The following is a 23,746-nucleotide window of genomic DNA, read 5'->3' on the forward strand; positions in this document are numbered from 1 at the left end:
TTGATTTCCATTTGTTTCTTTTATTTTATTTTATTTTATTTTATTTTGAATAATAACTTTCTATGTTCACAAAATGCTTCCTCTGGGCCACGTCAGTGTGGGATCCACGATCCTTATACATTCCACGTGGCATATCGAGATTTTCGGAGAAGACGTGATTGCCTCTCTTTGGAGAAATTGTACGCTACAACTGCACAACAGAATAATACTCTCCGTGGCTGGAAAATTATACAACAACAATAAATAGATAATTTTATACATAATATATAAATTAATTATTTTCAATATATATTTTTATGAAATTATATTTATTAAATACTTTAAAATTTTGCATGTAATATTCACTTTTTCTTAACTTATTATTTCCTAATTTTAGCCGATACAAATAATTAAGACAGGTAAAAAATATATTATTTCAAAAATAAAAAATATATATATATTATTTTATTTACTTGCTTCTGGTTGGACAGTTCCTTGGTCGGCTTTTGATTACGGATGATGTAACTTTTGCTGCTATTCCTTAATGACAAAGGGACATCATGTGGTGAGTGTGTGCTATATACCTGTTTTTTTTTCTTTTTTATTTTTAAATAAAAGGAGTGTATGCTAAAATTGAACAAGTTTGTGTACTAAGATTAAGTTACAAAATTAAATGTTTAATCATATATACACACATTTAATAATTATATAGTTATTTGATGTTAATTACGTCATCATTAATATTTTAATCATTATTCCTTTATCTACTCTTCCAAATTTATGAAAATTGTCTTAATTAATATAATTTAAAATAATAAATTTTATTTTACATTGATATGTATTCATTCATATTTCTTAATTAAAAAGTTGTTTAAACTTTTTTATAAAACTTTGAATATTTGCAAAAATAAAAATACCAATATTTGGAGCTATGTGAATTTTAACAAAAATATTTGTATGACATGTCCAAAAATGAGATGATAAGTGAAAAGTAAGAAATGGTAAATTAGGTGAATTGGAAATTTATTAGAGTGTGACATTGGACCTAATAGTTTAATAAGGTTGGAGGCTTTGAAGTAGAATAAAATATTCCATAAGACTTTTATAAAGGTAAATTACATTGAACCCCCTAATATTTTACATTCTTATCATTATGTACGTATATGTAAATATATGCAATATGTTTAAAATACAAGTTGGAGGATCTAATTATATAAAAATAAAAACTATTTAGCAGAGGGTTAAATATTAAAAAATAAAAGTGAAAAGGACTTAAAAATAAAAATTTAATTGTATATATCAAACATTCAAGTGGATCAAATTCAACATACGATATCTCGACTTGTTTTTCTTGATTTCCAATAAAGTGGATAGAAAAATAAAGAAAGAAAAAGAGAAAGTTAGGTGAGAAAGAGTCTTTTGTGCACCGGAAGCTGTCAACAAAGAACCAAAACTCCAAAATTTTGTATTTAATTCATATGATTTAATAAAATTAATTAATTTTTTTATTTGTATTTAATTTAATATAAATTAAATATATAAATATATAGATTTTATATAATTCCTTAAAAAAATATTTATGTATTTTGAAGAAAAAAAAATTGGCGTGATGAGTGTATGTGATTGCGCCATAATATGTGATTTGGGCAGATAAGGGCATGAACTTATAGTAAGAGATTGCAAAACAATGATTTTATTTTGGTGAAGGCGCATTGGTAAAATTAAATCATTTCGCCTGAGAATAGCACGCCTTCTAGACGCGTCATTACATACAGTTTATGTACGCCACGTGGATTTTATAGTCCACAAAAATCATTTTCAACCCAATAAATTTTCCACCACCTTCTCAATACCATTATGTAAATCATAGCCAGCCACGTAACCAAGACGGTGATCAACCCATAAGCAATGCATCACTGAACGTCCCCAAATGGCTTTGCAATATTAACCAATAGTATTATATTTATGATTAATCATTAATTATGTTAATTCTAAAACTATTCGATACGATGGGGTATTTATTATATAACTATGAAGTTGTCACTTTCAAATGATCGAAGGATGGACACTTGTGTGAATTTTAATTTCAATTTCTCTGTTCTTCTTCTCTCTATGTCCCTTATTTAAAATTACTATAAATTGGCTAATAATTTATCTGACAAAATGAGTAAATATTTTGATTTTATAAATATAGTCACGATTTAGTTGAATAATTTTAAAATATAAATAAATTTCTTAAAATTAATATAATAAAAAGAATATTGGGGTGGAAACTCTCGTGATGGTTTATACTTTATCCAAACTCCCACAAATTAAATCTAATTGGCGCCCCACTTTTCCGTGTGGATATTCAGAATTCTAATCTCCGCCGGTTGCGTGATTTGGTCCTAACATCATCGCATTTAGCTTCATGTGTACATTTATCATGACGTCATCATTTAAATTCATAAAGAATTATTTTTAATAATAATTAACGAGTTAATTTTCATATATTATTACTTTTTTTACTATAAACTAATAATTTTAAATTATAAAAATCTCTAAATAAATAATTTAAGAAATTTTTAATATTAATTTTTAGATATAAATAATTTATTATGTAATTCATATTAGGTGGATAAATGAAATTTAAAAAATAAGATAAAAAGTTAAGTGGGTCACAAGTCCCAACATAATAAACCGCGTGACAGTGGACCCACCATTTGATTATTATAACGTGAGAGCGGGCGGAGAGAACTATTTCTTTTCATTAATATAAAAACTTTTTCTTGAAATCTTCTTGAGGTTGCTTTAGCGATTTAAATTTGATTGTCAATGTCGTTCCAAGAAAGTGTTCTAAATTATTGAATAGGTCATATATATTAAAATTAAATTTTCATCTTTCAATTTATGTAATATATTTTAATTTATTTTATATTGAAAATTCAAATCCAAATTCAAATTCAAACAAATTTTCAATTCATATGAATTTTGTGTTTCACAAGGAAGGAAATCGATATATCAATCTGATGCCATTTGGAGCCCATTAGACCCAAAACGTCAATTTCCATGAAGAAGGCCACCGGACCAATAGCCCAAATGAAGACAAAACCTTTCATTTTCTATGCTTCCTTCAGTAAATGCCTATTATGGTGATGGCTGAGCTGAGCTCGCTTCTTATGGTCTTTGTGTTTTGTTTTAGCCTTCAAACTCAAAAGCATCAGAGACATTAGACATGTCCCACCAGGAAATTCTAATTCCAAGAGTCAAACTGGGATACCAGGGCTTGGAGGTGAACATCTCCAATCAATTATCCATATTATTTGTAATGCATCATGCTGGGGTTGTTAATTTTACCAATTTATTCTTCTGTTGCCTTTTTAGGTTTCATTTTTGGGGGTTGGATTTCTGTGCGTCACTGGGTCATACTAAGGGAATCACTTTCTTTGACACTGCGGAGTGCTGACATTTATGGTACTAATACTAATGAAGTTCTACATGGGAAGGTAATTTCACTTTGGTCTGAGTTGAGTTCCAGCAGTGCACTACATTGTGCTGATATGTTCTAATGCTCTTCAATTTTGATGCCCATAATGAATGTTAAAATGAACAAAGATGGCCACTATTTGTGTGTTTTTTTGTGAGCTTCATGTTGCGTTAGAAAGAGTTGCGTTCACACTTCTGTGGGCAGTCTGAAGGAGAAGTTTTTCTAAAACAGATCCTGGAATAATGCGTGAGGGTTAGAGATGTCATCATGAATATGGTTGATTGTAACTTCAAGACTTATAAAATCTGTATGTATGAGTTTGTTTATGTTGGATAATGGACCAAAAATAATTTTGGCACTTAAGGACTCCATATACTAATGAATAACGAGTGGACATTCGGCAATTTATAATTCTGTTGTTAACAGCAACTTTGGGGACTCAAATATATATACTATATGTGTTTTCCTGATCTCTTGTTTCCTATTAGAAGTTTATAATTAAACATTGTAACACATGAATGATACCTGAAATTAGGACAGAACAATTTACTCCAGAAGACTTGTTCTCCTGGCATGTAGAAACAGAAGATGCGTACATACTAGCTGCTCAATAATGGAGAGGCAGGTCAGTCGGATCACTGTGCCACTTGGTCCTGTTTGTCATCTACAGCTTCTAGTTTATATAAAGGAGCATATATCTTGTGACTGATCTTAATCTTTTGTTTACCAGATTCTAGACTCTGTATTATGGTGCAGGCATGTGAACAAAAAAAAAAGAAATACAAGGGAAGACCAACAACAGAGAGTTAACTTGAATGTACTGGAACCATTTGCACCCAGGATCCTGGTTCTTCATGAGCTTGTTTCTTTCGTTCATGACCATGTTAACGTGCCTAACCTAAGTCAGTTGGTAGGATCAACTTCAGCAAATGATTCGGCAGTTACAATGAAAGGTCAACATGATCAGAGTGCAGGAACAAATTTATCTGTTTTGGAAGGTAATCCAGTTGCTAAAATTCTTTGGAACCTTGATCCACACACCCTTCAGAAAAAGAAGCCCTTCAGAACATCCTTCTTGTTATGGAAGTGACTTAGAATCCTGTAACACGTAATAGTGGGAATTTCTAGCAACAATTTAGCATGGAGTAGCCATCTAATCAAAATAATCACCATGTATTATAGCCTCTGATAATTTAACATTTGATGTCCTTCCACCATTTTCTTGACTAAAATGGATGCTTAATAGTTGGGAATTGCTGTCAACAATTCATGAAAATCCCATCTTAAGGAAAACTACGTTTGCAGAAGTCTTTGTAGTTACTGCACCTCTTTCTTGAAGATATTTGATGTCGCATGACTCTCTTTCCGACCAAGAACAATGGAGGCTGATACTGTACTTGCTTTCACTACTGGCAGCAGAAGAAATCGAGAGGAAGAGAGTAATGAATGTGAATTTCATTCTATTACAAAAGGAACCATACAGTGCTCTGTTTATACTAAATAACGATGAAAACATGAGAAACGAAATAACAAACCTGTAACAAACTGCTACCGGACAAAAGAGAATAAAATGACGTGGTACCAAACATTTTGCAAGTCCACTAAAGAATGAAAAGAATAGCAGAAACGTCCTTGTAACTATACAAAGATGCGGAGTAATCCCTTGTGAACATTCTGTACTAACCAATATCCTTCTGATACTCCTCTCTAGATGATATCTTGGTGTGTACATATCCAAGATACTCATCTTGGATAATAAATGAGTCAAAGGACCAATTGATAAACCTTTCATGAAGAGATCCACAAGATGTTCTTTCGTCTGAATGTATTGAGGATCCACAATTCCTGCAGTCACTTTCTCTCGGATAAAATGACAGTCAAGCTCCATGTGCTTAGTTCTTTCATGAGATATAGGGTTCTTGGACAAATGCAGAGCGGATTAGTTTATCACATTATAAAGGTACAGATTGACTATGTTCAATGCCAAAATCTACAAGTAATAAAAGCAACCAAGTCACTTCATAGCAGCAATTAGCCATAACTCGATATTTTGCCTCTGTTGAACTTCTTGCTGCTACAGTTTGTTTCTTAGATTTTTAGCTAATCAGTGAAGAACCAAGCATAATATAGAAGCCACTTACTGATTTCCGTGTTTCAGCATAAGAGGCTCAATCACTATCGTGAATGCTGTCAATTGCAGTGAACTGATGGTTGGAAAGAAAATGCCTTGTCCAAGATTCTTCTTCAAGTAATGTAGAACCCTGTGTGCTGCCTTGAGACCTAACAAAGTAGGTTTGTTCATAAATTGGAAAAGGGCGTGTGCCACATAACTGATGTTAGGCCGAGAAAAGGTCAAATACGATAATTTTTCAACAAGCTTTCTGTACTCAAAAGGACTAGATAACTTATTAGAATCAAAATGCTTAAGTTTTTTATTTGCATCTACAAGCATGTTCACTGGCTTTGCCTTTGGAAATCCATATTCTTCAGGTAGATCAAGAATATATTTTCTTTGGCATAGCACAATGCCTATATCAGATCGTGCAATTTCTAACCCCAAGAAGTACTTCAGTACTCCCAAGTCTTTTAAATTGAATTTGTCTTCCAAAAAGATTTTGAAATGCTGTAAAACATACTGTGAAGTGCTTCTAATAAGAATATTATCCACGTAAACCAACAACACCAAATGATCCTCTTCTGAAATTTTCTTAACAAACAAGGAATAATCAGCTTTTGATTAACAAAAACCATAGTCAGTGCAAATATGAGCTTGATATTCCACTGTCTAGAGGCTTGTTTTAAACTGTACAAGACTTTATTCAGTTTGCAAACAAGCTTGTTTCCAGGAGGTTACTCCTCCTGAACTTCATATCCTTGAGGAAGGTCCATGTAGACTGTTTCCTCCATATTGCCATTGAGGAAGACATTATTAATGTCTAATTGAGCCAACTGCCATGAATTAGTAGCTGCTAAAGCAAGAAAAATTCTTACAGTAGCTTGTTAGCAATGGGACTAGAAATCTCTTAAAAATCAAAACCCTCCACTTCACTATACCCCTTTGCAACTAACCTAACCTTTAGTCTCTCTACTGTTCCATCTGCATTAAGCTTCAACTTAAACGCCCATTTGCATCCCACAGTGTGACAACTTGCAATGGTCTAAGAACTTCAATGGTCCAAGTATTGTTTTCTTCTAATGCCTTAAGTTCATTGTCCATAGCTGCCCGCCAAGATGCATGCTACACTGCTTGATGGTATGTGGTAGGTTTAAAATTCGAAGAAAGATTGGTTACAAAAGTTTTGTAGGATGGTGAGAGGGGGTTGGTGCTAACGTAGGATTCTATCGGGTGTGCAGTTGTAGTGTGAGTGGATGTAGAGTGTAGGTTGAGTTGATAGGCATCTAGGTACTTTGGTAAGTGATGTGTTATGGAACTTCGTCTAACAGGTGTATGTTGATGAGAGTGTTCCTTGTTTGTTGATGAAAGGGCATCTGGGTTGGTGTGTTCATCTGGAATGAAATCAAAACCGGTTTGTGGTGGTGCAATTTAAGTTGGATCATCGTAGATGTTTTGCTCACTTTGTGCAGAACTTGGAAGTGGTAAATTAGAAGATACAAGTGACCTTGGAAGACTAGCAGACTCAGATTTAAAAGGAAAAACTTGCTCGTGAAACACAACATTCCGAGAGACAAAAAATAAATGTGTATCAAGATCATAGAGTTTGTAACCTTTCACATTGGAGGGGTACATGAAAATGCACTTACGGCACTAGGATCAAATTTGGTCCTATATGCAGTGAGAGTAGAAGCAAAATACAAGCAACCAAAGACTCATAAATTATTGTAATATGGAATTTTATTGAATAAAGGTTCATATGGACTTTTATTATTCAAGACTGGGGTAGGTATTCTGTTTATCAAATAAGTGGTTGTAAGAATAGCTTCTTCTCAGAACTTTAGAGGCAAAGATGCCTGAAACATGAGAGATCTAGCTACTACTAACAAATGCTGATGTTTCCTCTCTACAACAGCATTCTGTGATGTTTCAACACAACTGAGTTGATGAGTGATGCCATTATTAGCAAAGAAACTATCAAGTTTAAACTCGGCTCCATTATCTGTTCTAATGCATCGGATGTTATGGGAGAATTGTGTTTGAATATAAGCAAGAAATTGTGGAACAAGACGGGAGACTTCAGATTTGTTTTTCATTAAGAATGTCCATGTTACTCTACTGAAATCATTGTAAGGAAATAATAGCAACCAGTCAAAGATGAATTTGAATAAAGACCCCAAATATCCATATATATCAATTCAAAAGGGTTAGAACTATCTTTTACATAAACAGAAAATGGTAATTTACGTTATTTAGCCAAAGGGAAAATTTCAAAAACACCATGTAATGGCTTAACATTGTGATCAAGTATGTATATATTGTAATCTATCATCAGCAACATGGGCTAGCCAAAGATCAAAAAGCAGAGTTGACACGTTGAGCCAAAGGAAGCAAAGGAACTGACTATTGAAGCTGAAGAAAAAAATAATCCAGACCGAGCCTGTAATACCCGGCTAGACTCCGGTATCGGAATTCCTACCGTTCGGTGGAATCTCGGATGTCGGAGACCTCTAGAAGGGTAAAACCATGTTTTCATGAAATGTTTTAATGCTTTTGATGATTTTAAATAAAAAGAGAATGAGTTTTTGCATAAGAACAACCTTGGAGGAAAGCTCAGGTTCGGCCGCCGAAACTCAAAGTTCGGCCGCCGAACATGCATGCGTTTCGGGTGAGCCTTAGGCCCCCGAAGGCATAAGTGAGGGAAGTCCAGGTTCGGCCGCCGAACCTCAAGTTCGGCCGCTGAACATGGCATGCATGCGGAGGCACATTCGGACAGTCCGAAAGGACCATCCAGACTATCGAGGATATGCTTAGAATGTGTGTGCTGGACTTTGGCGGTTCTTGGAGGCAGCATCTACCTTTGGTGGAGTTTGCCTACAATAACAGCCATCATGCTAGTATCGGGATGGCTCCATATGAAGCTTTATATGGGAGGAAGTGCAGGTCACCTGTATGCTGGGAGGAAGTTGGAGAAAAGGCCTTGGCAGGGCCTGAGCTAGTAGAGATCACCAGCAGGGTGGTACCCATAATCAGAGAGAGAATCAAGACTGCTGCAAGCAGACAGAAGAGTTATGCAGACATCCGCAGAAGACAGGTAGAGTTTCAGGAGGGGGATCTGGTATTGCTCAAGGTGTCTCCAATGAAAGGAGTGGTTCGCTTTGGGAAGAAAGATAAACTAGCCCCACGATACATCGGACCCTTTGAAATCTTGCAGAAGATTGAGAATGTGTCGTACAAGCTAGATTTGCCTGCTTCAATGGCAAGAATCCATCCGGTTTTCCATGTTTCAATGTTGAGGAAATTTGTGTCAGATCCGGGCAAGGTTCTTAGTGAGCCTGATGTGGAGATCCAAGAGGATCTCACCTATGTTGAGCAGCCAGTGCGGATCATAGACACCCAGATCAGAAAGCTGAGAAACAAGGAAATCCCGATGGTGAAAGTCCTATGGAACCACCACAATATGGAAGAGTGCACCTGGGAGACACGGGAGTCCATGCTCCAGCAATACCCTTATCTTTTCTAAGGTTAGTTTCTTATATGTTTCATGTGTTTTATGTGTATGATATGTGTATGCCATGCTATGTGTTAGTTGAGGAACATTCGGGGACGAATGCTCTTAAGGGGGGGAGAATGTAATACCCGGCTAGACTCCGGTATCGGAATTCCTACCGTCCGGTGGAATCTCGGATGTCGGAGACCTCTAGAAGGGTAAAACCATGTTTTCATGAAATGTTTTAATGCTTTTGATGATTTTAAGTAAAAAGAGAATGAGTTTTTGCATAAGAACAACCTTGGAGGAAAGCTCAGGTTCGGCCGCCGAAACTCAAAGTTCGGCCGCCGAACATGCATGCGTTTCGGGTGAGCCTTAGGCCCCCGAAGGCATAAGTGAGGGAAGTCTAGGTTCGGCCGCCGAACCTCAAGTTCTGCCGCCGAACCTCAAGTTCTGCCGCCGAACCTCAAGTTCTGCCGCCGAACCTCAAGTTCTGCCGCCGAACCTCAAGTTCGGCCGCCGAACATGGCATGCATGCGGAGGCACATTCGGCCCCCGAACGTGGCCTAGACAGCCACTATAAAAGGGTCCCTTAGCCGAAAACGAGCGAGCTTTTCCCCATTTTCGGCCAAGGTGAGCTCTCCGCCGCCCCTCATCGATCTTTGATGTTTTTCCTCTAGATCTTTCAAGTTTTTCATTTGTTTTAACTTTGTTTTGAAGATTTGAGCCTTTGAGCAAAGTTTTGGAGCTTTGAGGTTCAAGAACTCAAATCTCTCCCAACTCCAAGTTTGGTCGCCTCTACTCTCGATCTTCAAGAGGTAAGAGTCGATCTCTAGCTTATATTATGTTTTAAGTAAGTTTTATGAAGTTCTTAGGGGTAGAATGCATGTTTAGGTTATAGTTATGTTTATGGGTATAAATGTATGTTCATGAACAATGTGGCTTGTAATGTGTGTTTGATGTGTTGTAGTTGGGGTTTAAGGTAGTTTGAGACCCCTAGGAGCTTGTATGCATGTTTTGGTTGAACTATATGCATGATTGAAAGATTGGGAGGCAAATGTGCATAAAGGAGCCAAGTTTCTGCCCTTTGGCAGAAACCAGGTTCGGCAGCCGAAGGAACTTTCGGCCGCCGAACATGGCTGGGGAGGCAGGCCTTTCGGCTACCGAAGTTGCCCCCGAAAAGAGACTTTCGTCTCTATCTGGGACTTTCGGCCGCCGAAGGTGCCGCCGAACCTGCCTGGGTTTCGGCTCTGGAGGGACTTTCGGCCGCCGAACCTGCCCTGTCCAGCCTTCCTTTGCATGTTTTTGCATGATTGTTTTGAGGTGTTTTAGGGGGTTTTTGGGGGATGTTTTTAGAGTTATGTTATAGAATGTTGGTCCCTCATTTGAGTCCACCTGTGTAGGTTCGGACCCGAGGAACCGAGGACCTCAGCAGTGAGTCAGCTGCTTCAGTCAGTGTCAGAGCTAGCCTGAGGTGAGTGGAATAACTCTTATGCTTTTAAATAAATAAATCAGTTTTGAGCATGTTCATGCATCACGGATGCCATGTGATATTTTAGGTTGTTTGCATTAGAAATCACGAATATGTTGCATTGCATAATATGTTGTTGATGTGGATGAATGTTGAATGATCCATTAGCCCTCATATGTTATGACATGATGATATGATATGGAAGTCCAGGTGTGGCCTGCACTACGCCCCTGGCACTATGTAAGAGAAAGACCGGAAGTGGCCTGCACTACGCCCCCGGCACCATGGAATATGTATGTTATGTTATGTATAAAAGAAAGACCAGGTGTGGCCTGCACTACGCCCCTGGCATGATTGGAATATGTAGAGGGCTAAATGGTGACAAGTTCATCCTTGATATGATTAGTTGTGATGTAATGCATTCCATGATAGCATGTGTTTTAAATGCTTTATGATTCTGCTCACTGGGCTCTAGTAGCTCACCCCTCTCCCAAATTCCCCAGGTTTGCAGGTACGGGTTAGACAGAGAAGTCAAGAAGAGTAATGAAGTCATATGTATGTAATAGTTAGAATGTGGACATGACAGATTGTATAATGATGTATAGATATGTAATGTAAGGATATTGAGGTTAGAAGTGTGCTTGACCATAGTATAATGTAATCCCTTTTTGAAACATGATCTTAATGTTATTGATGTCCATGTTTAGCCAACTCAACACTTGTTATGCCACCCCTTTGGGGCATTGATGAGATCCTACTGAGGGGTCAAGTTTATGATTATGTATATGTTCAGTGCATGCACAGGTTGAGTTTGGTGTATGATAGAATGTATAAAAGAAAAGTTTTAAATTTTTATGTATGTTTGTTGATCATGTATGGGATTAAACAGGTTTACAGGTTACATGTCAGGCTTGCTACGGGTCCCGGCGACCTTAAGCCGATCTGGATCCTAGCGCCAGTAGCGGTCCGATTTTCGGGTCGTTACAGAGCCTTAGCAAATCCAATCATTGTCCCTGAAGTTCGGTCCTGAATGAAGCAATGATCATCAGAAAAGATCAAAGACTGCTGGGTTGATAAACATAGTTTACTGACAGAGACTAAATTACAATGAAATGATGGAACAAAAAGAATATTGTCAAGAATCAACTTGGAGTTCAATTTAATAGAACCAACATGAGTAACAAGAACCTTAGTACCAGTAGCAAATAAACATATACATTGGAGATAGGACTGAAAGACACAAAAGCATCAAGTGAGCAAGCTACATGGTCCGTAGCACTCGTATCTATGATCCAATCATTCTTAGTGAAACTAGAAGTCAAAGCAGTAAAGGCATGGCAAATAAGGTTGAGAGAATTATGTGGTATATTTAAGGAATACTGTGTTTGGACAGAGTTGATCATAGGGGAAGAACTGGTGGTTACAGATGCAGGTGGTTTGGAAGTAGTTAGTGCAGGATTAGTAGCAGCAACATCAAGTACGCTCAGCATAGACAACCAACGTTGGGCTTGTTCTGATGTCACATTGGGAGGAATCATAACAACAGTGGGAGTTCTAGAACTAGCAGCTGGTGACGTCCCTCTTATCCAATATTCTTCTCAAAAGAATCATTATATCCAACACCAACATTTGAGGATAGTTGATTCACCATCCTAGATCCTCTTTCTCCTTTAAACTTGAAAGTCAAAGGAAAACCAACAAGCCTGTAACACTTTTCCTTCAAATGATCAGGTTTCTTATAGTAAGAGCCTACCATATCAGATTTCTGCTTCCTATAACTCGCCCGTGTGAACAAAGCTGAGTTTTCAACCTCTGGATCTCTAGAGACATGTACATTCAATCGTTGAGATTCCTCTCGGATAATTAAGTTATACGCCTCATCCAAGCTAGGAAAAGGACGCATCATGATAGCCTGTGACCTCACAATGGCATAAGGCTTATTCAATACATTCAAAAATTTGAAAACATAATCCTTTTGTTGTGAGGTGACAAACTTCTCAAAACAATCCACCTTGCAACTATCACACGAACAATGAGGCAAAGGTCTGTATGACTTCAGTTCCTCCCACATAGATTTAAGTTCATTAATAAACATCCATAGAACGAGTGTAACGACCCGAAAATCGGACCGCTACCGGCGCTAGGATCCAGGTCGGCTTAAGGCCGCCGGGACCCGTAGCAAGCCTAACATGCATCCTGTGAACCTGATTAATCCCATACATGATCAACAACATACATAAAAATTAAAACTTTTCTTTCATTCATTCTCTCATACACCAACTCAACCTGTGCATGCACTGAACATAAACATAATCATAAGCCTTGGCCCCTCTGTGGGACCTCATCAATGCCCCCAATGGGTGGCATAACATGTGTTGAGTTGGTTTACATAAGCATTACAAAACATCTAAGATCATGTATTAAAAGGGATACCATACACATAGGGTCAAGCACAATCTCTAATCCTCAATGTCATTACATTATATAACTATTCACAATTCTACATCATTATACAATTTGTCATGTCTACATTCTAGCTATTACATACACAAGACTTCATTACTCTTGCTGACCTCCTGGTCTACCCTGTACCTGCAAGCCTGGGGGTTAAGGGAGAGGGGTGAGCTACAAGAGCCCAGTGAGCAGAATAATAAAACATTTGAAACATATGATAACATGAAATGCATCACATCACAGCTAATCACATCAAGGATGAATTTGTCACCAATAGTCCTCTACATGGTCCAACTGTGCCAGGGGCGTAGAATGGGCCTCACTGGTCTTTCTCTTACATAATCATAACATAGCATAACATAATATTCCAACTGTGCCAGGGGCGTAGAATGAGCCTCACTGGTCTTTCTCTTACATGGCGCCAGGGGCGTAGAATGGGCCTCACTGGTCTTCCGTACCGTATCATCATCATATCATAACATATGAGGACTAAAGGATCATTCAACATTCATCCGCATCATCACCATATTATGCAATGCAACATATTCGTGAGTTCTAATGCAAGCACCCTATTATATCTCATGGCATTCATGATGCGTGAATCATGCTAAAACTGGTTTATTTATTTAAAAGCATAAGAGTTATTCCACTCACCTCTGGCGGAAGCTCTACTGACTCAGAAGCAGCTGAACTCACTGCTGGGGTCCTCGGTTCCTCGGGTCCGAACCTACACAGGTGGACTCAAATGAGGGACCAAACAACTAGAACATAACTCTAAAAACATCCCCCAAAAACCCTCTAGAACATCATGAAATAATCATAGAAAATCATGCAAAAGAGGGCTGGACAGGGCACTTTCGGCGGCAGGTTCGGCGGCCGAAAGTCCCTCTAGAGCCGAAAGTCAGGCAGGTTCGGCGGCACCTTCGGCTGCCGAAACTCCCAGACAAAGGCGAAACTCATGCATGTTCGGCGGCACTTTCGGTGCCCGAAACTCCCAGACAGAGACGAAAGTCTCCTTTCGGGGGCAAGTTTCGGCAGCCGAAGGCTGCTTCCACAAGCATGTTCGGCGGCCGAAAGTTCCTTCGGCTGCCGAACTTGGTTTCTCCCTTAGTGGCAGAAACTCAGCTCTTCTATGCATATACGCCTCCAAAACTTCCCAAACATGCACAAACCTATTCTACCACACATACACAAGCATACCAGCTCCTAGGGGCTTCAAACTATCCTAAGCCCCATCTGCAACACATCAAACATGCATTTGCAAGCCACATTGTTCAAAAACACAACATAAACTCATAAACCTAACTATAAGCTAAACATGCATTCTACCCCATAGATCTTCATAAAACTTACTTAAAACATGCAATGAGCTTAAGATCGGCTCTTACCTCTTGAAGATCGAGAGAGAGACGACCTAATCTTGGAGATGGGAGATTTTCAACTTCCTTGGGTCTCCAAGCTCAAAACTTGCTCAAAACTTGAAAATCTTCAAAACAAGATGAAAACTTGTGAAAATCGTGAAAGATTTGAAGGAAGAACTCAAAGATTGGTGAGGGACGGCGGAGAGCTCACCTTGGCAGAAAATGGGGAGAAAAGCTCGCCCATTTCGGCTAAGGGACCCTTTTATAGTGGCTGGCCAGGCCACGTTCGGGGGCCGAACGTGCCTCCGCATGCATGCCATGTTCGGCGGCCGAATTTGAGGTTCGGCGGCCGAACCTGGACTTCCCTCACTTATGCCTTCGGGGGCCTAAGGTACACCCGAAATGCCTGCATGTTCGGCGGCCGAACCTGGATTTTCCTCCAAGGTTATTTTCATGCAAAAACTCATTTCCTTTCATGCTTAAAACATAAAACACATTAAAACATTTTATGAAAACATGGTTTTTACCCTTCTAGAGGTCTCCGACATCCGAGATTCCACCGGACGGTAGGAATTCCGATACCGGAGTCTAGCCGGGTATTACAACGAGTATCTTAAGAAATAGAGCACAAGTGTTGTTGCAGATGACGGATCCTCACGTCATCAGGTTGTGAGAATCGTCTTTTAAGCACATCCCAGATTTGTGTTGCCGAGGAGAAGTAAAACACCGTAGATGCAATGGGTTTCGAGATAAACTTCAAAAGCCAAGCCATAAGAAGATTATTGCATCTCACCCATGCATAATACAAAGGATCGGTGGTTGCAGGATAAGAAATCGATCCATCTATAAAGCCAGTTTTATTTCGTATGGAGAGAGTAAGGAGAAAGGATCTACTCAATGCTGAATAATTAACAGATGTTAATTGAGGCATAATGACTATAGAAGTGTGACTTTCAGAAGAATGATGAAGATAGTATGGAGAATGAGGATTATCTAGTTGTGACGTTTTATCTTAAAATGGAATAACGTTTTCTGCCATTGTTGATAATAAAAAACCAAAGCAAAGGAAGAAATAAAATAAAAGGGCAAAAGAACAGAATCCCAGAAGGATTACCTGCTCTGATACCATAACAAATGAGCAAGAATAATAAGAGGATGCAAAGCAAACAAAAATCGAAGAGAGTAATGAACGTGATTTTCATTCTATTACAAAAGGAACAATACAATGTTCTGTTTGTACTAAACAATGATGAAAACACGAGAAACGAAATAATAAACCCGTAACAAACTACTATAGGACAAATGGGAATACAGTGACCTGGCACTAAACATTTTGCAGGTCCACTAAAAAATGAAAGAATAACAGAAACGTCATTGTAACTATACAAAGTAACTATACAAAGATGCAGAGCAATCCTTTGTGAACATTTTGTATTAACCAATTTCCTTCTGATAGTACTCACATGAAAATTTGAGGGGATGGATCAACACAAGAGAAGTAGAAACCACCTCAACTTTGCTCTATGATTCATCAATGATGATTCAGGAACAAATTCTATGAAGTTTTCCATGGCAAATTTGATGACCAAGTTGCTGCAATGATGCAATTTTTAATAGGAAAGATTTCATTTTCTCTCCAGGTATTAGGTTCTTCATGATCTTAGATTTTTTGGAAGTCAATATGTAATACCCAGCTAGACTCCGGCGTCGGAATTCCAATCTTCCGACGGAATCTTCGTTGGAATTCGGAATCTCGGATATCGGAACCTCTGGAAGGGTAAAATATGTTTTTACAAAATGCTTTTATGGTTTTAATGTTAAGTTTTTGAATTAAATTCTTTAAAAAGAAGAAAATGTTTTTGAGGGATAAGCCCAGGTTCGGCCGCCGGACCTCATGTTTGGCCGCCGAACATAGTGCTGTCGCGGGAGCTCTTTCGGCCCCCGAAGGTGGTTTGGTCAGCCACCTATAAGAGGCCTCCAGTCCGAAAACGGGCGAGTTTTCTCTCCATTTTCGGGCAAATGTGAGTTTTTGCCCTCCCCTTGATGATTTTATGATTTTCTTTCAAATCCTTGAATATTTTCACGAGTTTTCTCTTGTCTTTGAAGATCTAAGCTTAAACCCGAGTTTTTGAAGCCTTGGAGACCGTTTGACTCATCTCCACGTTGGGGTTGCTGTCACTCCTAGATCTTCAAGAGGTAGGCCTAGATCCTTGCCTCTCTTATGTTTTTAATTAAGTTTTGTGAAGGTTTAAGGAGTAAAGATGCACGTTATGGTTGGATCTAGAGCTATAGGGTTGGAGTTGGGTTTTTGATGAATGTATGCTCCCTCTTATGTTTTATTGTTGTTTGTTGGGGTTTAGGTTAGTTTTTATGCCCCTTATGCATGTTGGAGTGAGTATGCATGTTTTAGGAAGTTGGGTGTGAGGATTTGAGAGTTTGGGGTTGAAATGCATGTGGCAGAATCGGGTTCTGCCATTCTGGCGAATCCAGGTTCGGCCGCCGAACCTGCATGGGAGGCAGCCTTTTGGCCGCCTAACATGCCCCCGAAAGCATGCACTTTCGGACCTGGAAGGGAGTTTCGACCGCCGAACCTGTCTCCGAAGGACCCCGACTTTCGGATCTATAGAGGACCTTCGGCCGCTGAACCTACCGCCGCCGAAAGTCCTCTACCCAGCCTTCCTTTGCTCGTTTTATGTGCATGTTTTGTGATGTTTTAGAGGGTTTTTGGGGAGATGTTTAGAGTCTTGCTAGAGTTATGTTTGGTCCCTCACTTGAGTCCATCAATGTAGGATCGGACCTGAGATATCGAAGAGACCAGCAGTGAGTCAGCTACTTCAGTGTCAGTCAAAACGTCAGCCAGAGGTGAGTAGAACTGAACTATATTTTTTAAAAGTAACTAAATTTTTAAGCATGTTCATGCATCACGAATGCCATGTTATGTAATAAGTTGTATTGCATTAGAATTCACGAATATGATGCATTGCATAATTTGCTGTTGTTGTGGATGGATATTAGATGACCCACTAGCCCTCGATATGATATGATATGGTATGATACGGAAGTCCAGGTCGAGACCCATTCTACGCCCCTGGCACAGTTGGATATGTTATGTTATATTTAAGAGGAAGTTCTGAGGAGCTCCGTCGAGGGCCGGGCATTATTTGGATTATGTAGAGAGTTACTGGTGACAAGTCCATCCTTAATGTGAATTGTCTGTATTGTGATGCATTTCATGCGAGCATATGTTTATTTAAACTGTTTTTATGGTTCTGCTCACTAGACTCTCGTAGCTTATCCCTTTCCCCTAACCCCCAGGTTTGCAGGATCAGAGTTAGCTCGGGAAGTCGGCTTGAGGCGGGTATAGTTTATGTAATAGATAGTAATGGACATGTAATTTTTAATGGAATAGATTTGTGTTTTGCCCTAATTTATGTTGTTAATCCCAGTGAACATGTTTTTATGTAAAAGTTTTTATAATGAGTTATGTTGAACCAAACTTGATCTATGTGATGTTGACCATACTAGAGCATTTGATGAGAGCTCTAGTATGGGTTTTATGTATACAGTTTATGTTGAATACACAGATCGAGCTTGGTATATGGAAAAGTTTAAAATTTTTCATGAAAATATATGTTCACGTATGAGATTTTATCAGGTACACAGGATGCATAGTAGGCTTACTACGAGTTCCAGCGACTTTATGTCGATCAGAATCCTAGCGCCGGTAGCGGTCCAGTTTCCGGGTCGTTACACAATATATCATATATTTTCTTGATAGAGAAATGCATTCTAGTTTGTATTTTCATTTCGAAGATGTAGGTCTCCTTGTATTTATTTGACATGTAAATCCATTTTGCATTAAGTTTTTTTATTTCATACGGTTGAAGAAATAAGATTAATTTTATGTGTTAGAGCATTCAAACAAAATTTCAAGTTACTAGCTGGTGAGGCCTGTATGCTATGTGAGACTTTAGCTGACTTATTTAATTGATATTTGATTATAGTGCTCTCCTTGCAATCTAACCAAAACCAAAAGAAAACTTAATGCTTCTTAGATACTAATTGAAAAAAAAAAGAAAGTATCTGTGTCGTTTCTTCTAAGTATCTGACTTCCTCCATCTCTAGCATGCTGTTTTGTTATAGCTAAACTATGCTAGTTTTGTCTTGATATTTAAAGCTGTTTGGTGCTATTCTTTTCTTTTGACAGCCCATGTTTCTAGCGGTCCCGATAGCACTTTACTGTGCACAACAATGTTATGCTGCCTGATCTAGCATGTGAACGATGATGATTTGAAATCAACCTAGAGGGTGAATATAATATACCATATAATGTTCAAGGCCATATGATATAGTTGAGCATTTAACTCATATAGGATTACTCAACCCAATTTTAGTTGTTTGGTTTTGATGCATGGTTTCATGTTCATGTTCATTGGTTAGCATTTTGAAGACAGACTGACTTTAACTGATATAACATGTCAAAATATTTAGTTGTCCTGATATATTTTTTTTACCAACACCTCATAAATTTCTTTTGGATTTACAAATATCACTATTTGCCGGTATCATGATTCTTCAGTGATTTCAATTCGCATGTGGTCACCTTTCTCTTTCACATTGTTTAATCTAATTGATGAAGCTGTCCTGCACTTGGATTTTGGTGGTGTAGTTTACATATTGCACAAAGCTTTGGGGCGTGTAAATGCAAGTATGCAGCAGTTTTTCTTTTCTTTGAATGATAGATATTTTTGAGGTTTCATGCATGAAATGACCAGCATAAGCAGATTCCGATAGGATAGGTGAAAAAAAAGGAATTGCATTATTGAGCTCTATTAGATATATATTAAAAAGGATAACTCGGTGCACAAAGAAATTGAGGAGGTTTGCATGGTGACCTAGTTCTGTGTCACGTTAATGTTGACATGCTGGATTTAGACATCTACAGTCCCTTTTCTTGATACTTTTGGTTATATTTCTTCCTAAAATTTATACTGAATGGATCCAATTTTGCCTCCTGCTCTCATTATTCTGAGCAACTTCAGCTTTGGCCACATTGGTTTTTCCCTAAATGAGCAGTCTTTATAAAGTTCTTTAGTCTTTGTTCTTTTTGACTCTTTACATTTTTATATCTTCGCAGCATTTTTGTTCGGGTGTACTATGGGGCATCGGTTAATCAGCACCTGCATTTTTATCTTCAATTTGATTCAGATGGACAATAGGAATCATCCAAGCATGCTAATAGATACAATACTTTCTGGACATTTCAGAATTCAGCTGAAATAAAACTAATCTTTAACAGAGGTGATGGGATTATGCTCCTGCCAGATACATATGACATCTTACCAACAATCACCTGAGAATGAGAGCTTTGCTTTATTATTATTATTGTTGTTGTTGTGTTTTCCCTTTATTCTTTGGTTCATTTATCCTAGTACATTCTCTGTGTTTCTCTTTCCTTCCTTTATCAAAGGAAAGAAGAAAAGAAAAAAATTTAAAAAAAAGGAGGAAGGGAGAGACAGAGAAAAGAAAAGAGAGAAAAGCCAAAAGAATATATTGTGCTACTTTAAATGCATTAGATTTTAAATACATCAGAAAACAGTTAAGTTTGAAATCTGATTTTGTTGTTGCAGGCATCCCAGAATGTGTTGGATAAGTATTTGGGAGTAAACTCTGATGTGCAAAAACCTTCTGTTAGATAAGACATTTAGTGATGCAACTTCTTGAAAGAATTTTTCCAACTGGTGATATGAAAAGAGTCAATCAGTGCATTCCCACTGAAGAAGCATTCTGTCTCAATCGGTACTTTTACGTGTGAGCCATCCACCATTTTTTAGAAATATAAATCATTGCCAACTTTGAATAATGATGTATATCTCAGCTGTCAACTTGCCATACCATCCAAGTTCCTTGACTTTAATGATACTTCCACAACCAATTTTTTTAAATTCTGTACAGTCTGAATTATGAAAATCACGTTTGTGTTTCCTGATTTGGGATCTAAATGGTCCATCAAGATTTTAACAGCTAAGAATAGCATATTCAGATGATGGGTGCCTGTATCTTGCATCCTGCGTGCTTAAATTTTGCCCAGACAAGCGTCTTGTGTGTCTAAATTTGAGCAAGATTGTTGGTAGAGGTGTGTTAGACAATAATCTTCTACTGGGCATGTGATTCTAGCAATGAACTCATAAACATAGTTAGAGATGAGGAGATGAGCTTTTCCTGACTAGCGTATGACAAATGGCTATTAGCCTTGTAGAAACTCGGATGCATTTCACTTGTGAAATATCATTAATGATTGGTCTCTTAGGTTTTTTCTCTATTTATTCCATTTTATTTTTATTAAAAATCCCTTGCTAGTTGCCATCATTTTTCATTTAAATATGTGAGAGCGAACTACAAAAATGTCAATGTAAATGTCGTTTCAAAGTGTGCAATTATGCCGGAAGAGGCCATAGAGATGCATGTTTCCTTCTTTATTCTCAAATTGAATGGTGATTACTCAAGTGAGTTGTGGAAAAAGATTGAGTTGCATGAGGGTTTGCAGAAGAGGAAAAAAGAGAAAGCATAGAAAAGAGGCTTTGGTAATAATTAGGGCCGGAAGGAAGCAAAAGAAGGAAAAGGAAGGTTGGTTAGGATGAGATTCCCTGGTGGAAGATGACATATGCAAGCCAACAATCTTTAGAGCGAAAGGGTAGAGAGAGGTAATGGAAGAAAAACTTTTGATTTGTCAAGTTGTGCAGCAGAGGAAGATAAAGTAGATAAAGTAAAAAAGATATGAAGTCTTTTTCTTTTTTTACTAGGCAAATGGTATGTATTGTAACTTAACCCTGCAACTCACATATACTTTCTAAAAGCTTGGATTGGATATACCAAACACCCCCCCCCCCCCTCCTTTCATTAATCCCTAGGTCTCCTCTCTCCTTCCCTTGGTGAATATGCTCAGGTAGCTAACTAGGATTTCCATACTTTATTTGGCCAAGTAGATTCATCATTTGTCGGCTTCTCATTAACCTTCAGCAATTAACACAAAAAACTTAGGGCTAAAATTGAATTAAAAAATTTTTGAACCCATTTTTCATTTAACTTAAAATAATTAATTTATATTATTTGGTAATTTTTATCTGGAATATATAAACCTTATCAATTATCAAATTCCCCGTTCTTGGAAGATGTGGAATTGCAAATCCTAGCAATCAAGCTGTTGAATGTCATACATCTACTTTCTGTATATCATTCTATCTGAACTTTTTTATAACCTAGAATAGAACTTCATGCTGTATCACTCCTAGCAATCATATGAAAACCTGGTGATTGATTTAGATGATATTAATTTTTTCTACCATATGGGTCTTTTCAAGACTCTTTGATCTACTCTTTTTTTTTTGTTTCTCCAAGATTAAAGAAAAAAAATATCTGGGGTGGAGGCAGACATTGGTGGGTCATGCAATAAGCAAAACGGGGTGAAACAATGTGAATGAAAGTGCAAGTATTAAGCAGCTGTGTTGCAAAGGCTGTGTGATATGGGGACTTGCACAGAAATTGATGAAGGGGTCATCAAGTAAATAGAAAATAAATGAGAATCTGTAAGTCAAACTTCCAAAGTTGTATTGAGCTTTTTTTTTTCACAACCGTTGACATTTTCTCTAATGATTCTTTTTTTTTTTTCTCTTCTTTTCTTTTCTTTTCTTTTCTTTTCTTTCTCTCCTTTTAGTTTAGTACCACTAAGTATGGGACCACCACCACACTCACAGCAGGAGGTTTTATCTTTGCAATTTTCATAATTTGTTCGTCATAGTAGCATAAAGTTATTGAGCAAAAGAAATTCTTGGAAACTGTTATTGCTTCCTTATTCTTCAATAATCAATAAGGAATTTCATTGAGGAAGAAGATTGGAGTGAAAGAAAATTTCCATCTAAACCATTTTCAGAATTATTTATGAAAATAAATGAGAAATGATGACTAATTTGAAATCAAATATTAATTACCTCTTTTGTAGGTTGCTGTTATGATTATGATCCCAGCTGCCTAATTATATTTTAATTTTTCAGTGTGAATGGGTTGACATGCTTCATTTTTTGAAAATTATGGGGGCTTATTTATTGGCTCGGTTGAAGAAATTGCAGTCTAAAATTATTTTTTTTCCATTAGTGACAAACAAAATATTTAAAGATGGTCTTAACCCCTAAGATTTTTAGCCGTTGAATTTGAAAAATTTTCAATTGTCTTTTCATGAAAAAACCAAACGGACTTCTTCAATGCAGAATGCTGCAAGTTTCTGCGTTTTATCATCATGATTGTACTCGATAACAATTAATTATTTTTTTCTTCTTAATTCAAAGAGGCTTAATTTAATTCGTACATGAATATCATAATTAAATGATGCACGTCGTTTTCTCATTAAATTTAAAAAATTAATTTAATCTCTATACGAACAGGAAAAAAAAAGTCATTATCATGATACTCTTTAATCTCTTCTGCAATTAATTTTGAAAATCACAGGACCTGTATCTATTTATTTATTTATTACAGAATAAACAGAGGTCACATCTCCCAGAAAACCTTGCATGACATAAAAATAATAAGAAAAAAGGCTGGGGGCAGATTCGTCAATCCAAAGAGTACAAGGTATGGCCCCCTTCACCTACAAGCTCACATCTTGTACTTGCTTATCTTGGCTGAGTGCAATTATTTCAACCCTAGAATATACTCTTCTCTCATTTTAATCATCTTCTATAATCATAACACACACACACTGTTTTCTTTATGGGGTCATTTTGTTGGAATTTGAGGGCATAATTGTAAATCCATTGCATGCATGCTTGGATTCCTTGTTACGTCTTTAAGTCCATCCATCGTCATGAATCGAAGACAATAATAATTATTACATTATATTATATATATATTAATAATTTCACTTTCTTTACTTTAATGCATACCTTCTGGAAGTACAACATCTATGCCCACAAGCTAATAACGAGACATAGGAATAAAATTAGATGAAGCTCATGTCCTTTAATTCCTTGTGGGTACTTTGCTTGCATGGCCATTAATATTTTTCATGCAGAAAAATGAAAGAAATAGTTAAAATTAGTCTAATTAATGTGTAACTTTGCTTCTGATTTTTATACAAAAGGTAAGTTAGCCATGTAATTTTTTTTGTTGTTAAATTTACCTATTCTGATAAAAATATATTGAAATAATCATTGAAAATGAAAAATTCCATTAATCAAGCATTATTGGAGTATTGGGAGATGAGGAGAAAAAGATTAAAGTGATTGATGGCATAAAGAGGATGATACGAACAAAATTTAATTTCAGTTTAATAAATTTTAAAAATATTAAAAAAAATTTTCTTTACTTCGACTCTTATATTAGTTTTAAAATAAATGTGCTTATGTTTTTTCTAGCT

The 23,746-nt window shown here is 37.2% G+C and overlaps 1 protein-coding gene and 1 long non-coding RNA gene across 3 annotated transcripts; both read left to right on the top strand.

The window, feature by feature from the left end:
* Positions 1-3,135: 3,135 nt before the first annotated feature.
* Positions 3,136-22,532, top strand: LOC110621505. The gene is made up of 6 exons (XM_043961069.1): positions 3,136-3,250; positions 3,343-3,464; positions 3,981-4,070; positions 4,176-4,443; positions 19,472-21,920; positions 22,049-22,532. Exons 3-5 carry the CDS (start codon positions 4,059-4,061, stop codon positions 19,615-19,617), a joined length of 426 nt encoding a protein of 141 aa, XP_043817004.1. The 5' UTR covers positions 3,136-3,250; positions 3,343-3,464; positions 3,981-4,058; the 3' UTR covers positions 19,618-21,920; positions 22,049-22,532.
* On the top strand, positions 16,299-17,888 carry LOC122724905. 2 transcript variants are annotated; one of them, XR_006352333.1, is made up of 4 exons: positions 16,299-16,355; positions 16,441-16,530; positions 17,124-17,196; positions 17,650-17,888. It is a non-coding gene; the product is annotated as an uncharacterized LOC122724905 (long non-coding RNA). The 2 variants fall into 2 exon arrangements; XR_006352332.1 differs by having other exon boundaries at positions 16,321-16,530.
* Positions 22,533-23,746: the final 1,214 nt, after the last annotated feature.

Source organism: Manihot esculenta, chromosome 1 (assembly GCF_001659605.2).
Source record: "Manihot esculenta cultivar AM560-2 chromosome 1, M.esculenta_v8, whole genome shotgun sequence".
NCBI lineage: Eukaryota > Viridiplantae > Streptophyta > Magnoliopsida > Malpighiales > Euphorbiaceae > Manihot > Manihot esculenta.

Excerpts from the sequence above, each read along its gene's own strand:
- LOC110621505 (XM_043961069.1), top strand. Across the intron at positions 4,444-19,471 it reads AAATTTATCTGTTTTGGAAG|CATTTTTGTTCGGGTGTACT; the intron begins GTAATCCAGTTG and ends ATATCTTCGCAG.